Source organism: Phragmites australis, chromosome 3 (assembly GCF_958298935.1).
Source record: "Phragmites australis chromosome 3, lpPhrAust1.1, whole genome shotgun sequence".
Lineage (NCBI taxonomy): Eukaryota > Viridiplantae > Streptophyta > Magnoliopsida > Poales > Poaceae > Phragmites > Phragmites australis.
In genome coordinates, this window is record NC_084923.1 from 10,934,784 (window position 1) to 10,939,264 (window position 4,481).

General features: G+C 50.2%; 1 protein-coding gene across 1 annotated transcript; it reads right to left on the reverse strand.

Moving 5' to 3' along the window:
* Window positions 1–318: 318 nt before the first annotated feature.
* LOC133912099 (protein FAF-like, chloroplastic) lies at window positions 319–2,379 on the reverse strand. Its single transcript, XM_062354678.1, has one exon. The coding sequence runs from the start codon at window positions 1,761–1,763 to the stop codon at window positions 612–614; it is 1,152 nt and encodes a 383-aa protein (XP_062210662.1). The 5' UTR covers window positions 1,764–2,379; the 3' UTR covers window positions 319–611.
* Between the last annotated feature and the right edge of the window lie 2,102 nt (window positions 2,380–4,481).

Sequence of the window (4,481 nt, forward strand, 5' to 3'; positions counted from 1 at the left end):
CCAGAACCTTGTTACTGTTCTCGCTTGCTCTTCCTCTTGCTTGTGCAAAGTAATTCCCCGATCGGAACCCTCACAACACTATTTGTACATGTGTGTATTCCTTTCATTGTTTTCTAATTTTATTTTCAAGAATGTCGACATGTGCTCAGGATGACAATCCACTGTTTTCTAGTAGCAGTCTGGTTTATCTGGCACGAACATCAGTCCGCCCTGTTCCATTTCTGGGAACCCTTCGTCCCAACGAACTTCGTAAGTCTTAACGTATCGTGCATCAAACTCCATCCAAAACACAAAATCAGATCATCGGAGACGTCCATCTCAATCATAAACAACGGTCACTAGTAACAGAAGCAGCATGTAAATCGTAGTAGATACAACAGGCAGGGCACGCTCGGGGATGGATATACCGAACCAATTTAGCGCGCTCTCTCACACACACGGCTAAGCCAATCACGTGATGATCATCACTCACTACCAACAACAACATGACGTTACGTACATACGTTACACCAGCTGCTGAAAACAAACAGAAGCACTCAATGAAGCATAGAATGGAACGGCGACGGGAGGCGGCGGCGGCGCGGTCCGGAGCATTCGGCGGTCGGGGTTGATCAAGAGGAGGTGGCGATGCACCCCTCCCATATGAAGAGCTGCCGGCCGCTCAGCTGCCCGCACCGGCGCATGTGCTTAAGCAGCTCCTCCTTACTGCGCCGCCGCCTCGCTGTCATCAGGAGCTTGTTCTCGCCGCACGTGGCGCCGGGGACGGAGTCGTCGCCATTGCCCCGCGGCGCGGCAGTCGCGCTCAGCGCTGAGGCTGCGGCCAGGGCCGCGACGGCCGTGGTGGTGGACCCCGTGCAGCGCCTCGGAGGCTTGGGAGGGTGCTGTGGTGCAGCAGGGGCGGCATCGTTGATCTCCTCGCAGGTGGCGACCGGCTCGGCGCCCACGAACTTGTTGATGACGAGCGCGGAGCGGTGCACCCGCGGGCCGCTTCCGCTGTGCGCCTGCGGCTGTGTGCTCACCTTGACCTCGACCACGGTGCCCCTGTCCACGACCTCGACCTCCTCCTCCTCGTCCTCATCCTCCTCGTGGGCGCCGTGCTCGTCAGCCTGCTGCTCGGGCTCCAGCTGGCCGCGGTCCTTGTCCAGCTCGTCCGAGGCAGGGGCGGCGGTGTCGGCGAACGACAGGAGCAAGCGCCCGCCGCGGCGCTGCGCGCGGAACAGGGTGGGCGACGGCATGGGCACGGCCTCCACGACCAGGCGGCCGTCGCGGCGGGTCTGCCTCATCTGCATCGCCCCCACTGTGCGCCGCGCCAGCGACGGCAGCGGCGGCGGGAACGCCCTGGGCGGGGGCGCGCGCGCGGCCACCTCGTCCTCGCCCTCCTCGCGCTCGTCGTCGGAGTTCGGGCACGAGAGGTCGGTGGCACCGTCGGCGTCAGAGAAGCCGTCGGAGCCGGTCTCCGAGCCGAGGCTCTCGGTGCAGATCTCCAGGCTCTTTTGGGTCAGCAGGCTTGACGAGCGCCGCACGAGCGGGTGCACGTACGGCGCCTGAGCCTGCCTCGGCGCGGCGGGCGGCTTCTGCGCCTGGATCATGTTCCATATGTCGTCCCTCTCCGGCCGGTGGTCATCGCCGCCGTGGTCCGTCTCCTTCAGCATCACAGCGGCCTTCTCGGCACCAGCGCCAGCAACGTTCCCGCCGTCGCCGCCCTGCTCAACTAGGTGGCACGGGTGGAGCTGCTCGGTGGTCTCGAACACTGTCAGTGCCATGCCTCCCTGCTGGTTCTTTGCAAGTGACACTGAGCTAGCTAGTTACCTAGCTCGACTTGTCGCAGGTAGTGTTACAGGTTACCCCAAAAAGAGGCAGTTGTACAGCAGTGCTATGAGTGACGGCGGTAGCTTCTACTTTGTACTTGCTGCAGCTACTAGTGCTAGCGCGCGTGCGTTTATATTTCGTGGCTTGTTTTTTTTCTTTTACCTCGTGGAAGAGGAGGAGGAGCAGAGCACACACAACGACGCGAGGAAGCAGAGCCAAGAAACCAAACCAAACGGGGAGCAGAGCACGCGGCGGCGCTATACAAGCGGAGCCGCGCGGTTTGACGGGGGGGAGTGGACGGAACGAGAGGCTGTGGCGATGGGTGGAGAGATAAGATTTGGAGACTCTAACGCGCGTCTCGGTCTTGCTCTGTTTTCGACTGGTTTTTCTCTTGCTCTGATGGTTCTTCACACACACCGGCTCTTCGATGGATCGGTTTCACTATCGCACTCTCCCACTGATTTCTCCTTGGCTGGCTGCTATGGGAAGAGAAGGCTGGCTCACACTTCCTGACTGGCTGCTATGCTAGGTTTCAGCTGGGAAGGGAGGTCACACGATAAGAAGTGGAACAGCAGGGGTGGGGTATTTGTAGGGCGCGGAGGGGTGCTTTTGTGCTCGGGCTCAGCCTCTGCTCACCCCACACCCCACTAGCATGGGGGAACAAATACTTTTGCAGCCGTGAGGGCCCCTCCATGACATATGCGTATTCCTTTCGGAAATTTACTAATTTTTTTCGGAAGGAAAAACTTTCTGAAAATATATTATATGCGTTCATCTGCATGTGGTTGTGGTAGTGGTATACTGCCCCCGTTGCAAAATAAACATGTTTCTGCCATTTGCATCTAGTAATGTGGGCGTCCAAGTCCTTGCTCGGTTAGTAGAGGGTGCCGTCCGGCACCAGACCACGTCCTTCTCGTAAGTAAACGCCAGAGCTCCTGGTATATTTTTTAAACGAAAGAAGAAGTGGTACATGACTTAAACGTTCTTTTCTAGCCGAGTTAGATGTCAAGCGTAAAATTTTGCTGGAAGGAGGTGATCGGGTGACAGATAATGTTAGAGTATATTTGGGGTATATTCAGATATGTTAGTTTAGGATGGATTATAATATCAAGATACCTAACTTATCTTTAGAAGAGGTTTTTTGTCTCCAAACTTTGTACTTTATATATTCCATCCTCGAGGCTCAATACAATATATTGACTACATTAACTAATTCTCATATTCTATCCACCGAGATAACGACATAATCTCCAATTTTTTACTACTTTGGTTAGACAAGATCAATCATTGCATACATAACTATCCATTTGAAATTAGATGAATACTCAACCAAAGAAGACACACATTGTAAATCACTCATCACAAATGATAAACCAAGGCACATCTCAATTTGGTTTCTCATACACTAAACATAATGTCAGGTCTAGATGCGGTAAGGTAAAGAAGTGATTCAATCATAGAATGATAAAACTTTTGGTCAACCAGTTTACCTATTTCATCCAAGTCGAGATGTCTATTAGTAGGCATAGGGGTCTTGATTAGCTTACAATCATCCATCTTGAACTTCTTAAGGATGTCCCTCGTGTAGTTTTTTTATTGATGGACGTCCCTTCCTTTAATTGCTTTATTTGAAATCCAAGGAAGTAGTTGAGCTCGCCGATCATCGATAATTCAAACTCTCTAGACATCATATCACCAAATTTTTTTGTAAAACTCGTTGTTAGTTGAGCCAAATATTATATCATTAACATAAACTTGACACAAGAAAAGCTAATTATCGATGATCTTTATGAACAATATAGTGTCCTCCCTCCTAATCATGAATCTTTGGTTGATGAGGAAGTCACGTAAGCGTTCATACCAAGCTCTTGGGGCTTGCTTGAGTCTATAAAATACCTTGTGCAACCTATAGACATGATTAGGATATCTAGAATCTTCGAAACTAAGGGGTTGTTCAACATAAACTAGTTCATTAATGAAGCCATTTAAAAATATACTCTTCACATCCATTTGATAAAGCTTATGTTATGAAGTGAAGCAAATGCAATTAGAATATGGATGGCTTCAAGCCTTGCCACGGGAGCGAATATTTTGCCAAAATCCAAACCTTCAATTTATGCAAAGCCTTGCGTTATTCGTCTTGCCTTGTTGCGTACCACCACACTATGTTCATCTTGCTTGTTGCAGCAGACCCATTTGGTTCTAATCACATTCTTGTCTTAAGGCCTCTCTTCAAGTATTCATACTTCATTGCAGGTGAAGTTGAGTTCTTATTGCATAGCAATCACCCAATCTAGAGCTTTAAAAGCCTCATCTATATGTGTGGGTTCCAAACAAGAGGCAAACGAGTAATATTCACAAAATAAAGCATATTAACAAGAGCGAGTTCTTGCTCCCTTAGATGGACTTCCAATGATCAAGTCAATTGGGTGATCCTTAGAAATGTGTGTTTGTTTCACTTATGATTCTTGAGGTGTATCTTGTGGTGGTCCAATATCTTGAGCTTAAACTTGAGTTTCCTCTCAAGAGATATGGACATCTTGTGATGGAGGTGGTTGATCATCCTTCTCATCAGCTTAATCAACTTGGGGTGCCATGAAGGTGTGTGGAGTGAAAGTAGAAGGTACATCTTCATCATCCTTCTTAGGCTTGATATCCCTAATCATCATATT

Excerpts from the sequence above, each read along its gene's own strand:
- LOC133912099 (XM_062354678.1), bottom strand. The coding sequence starts at position 1,763 with ATGGCACTGACAGTGTTCGAGACCACCGAGCAGCTCCACCCGTGCCAC.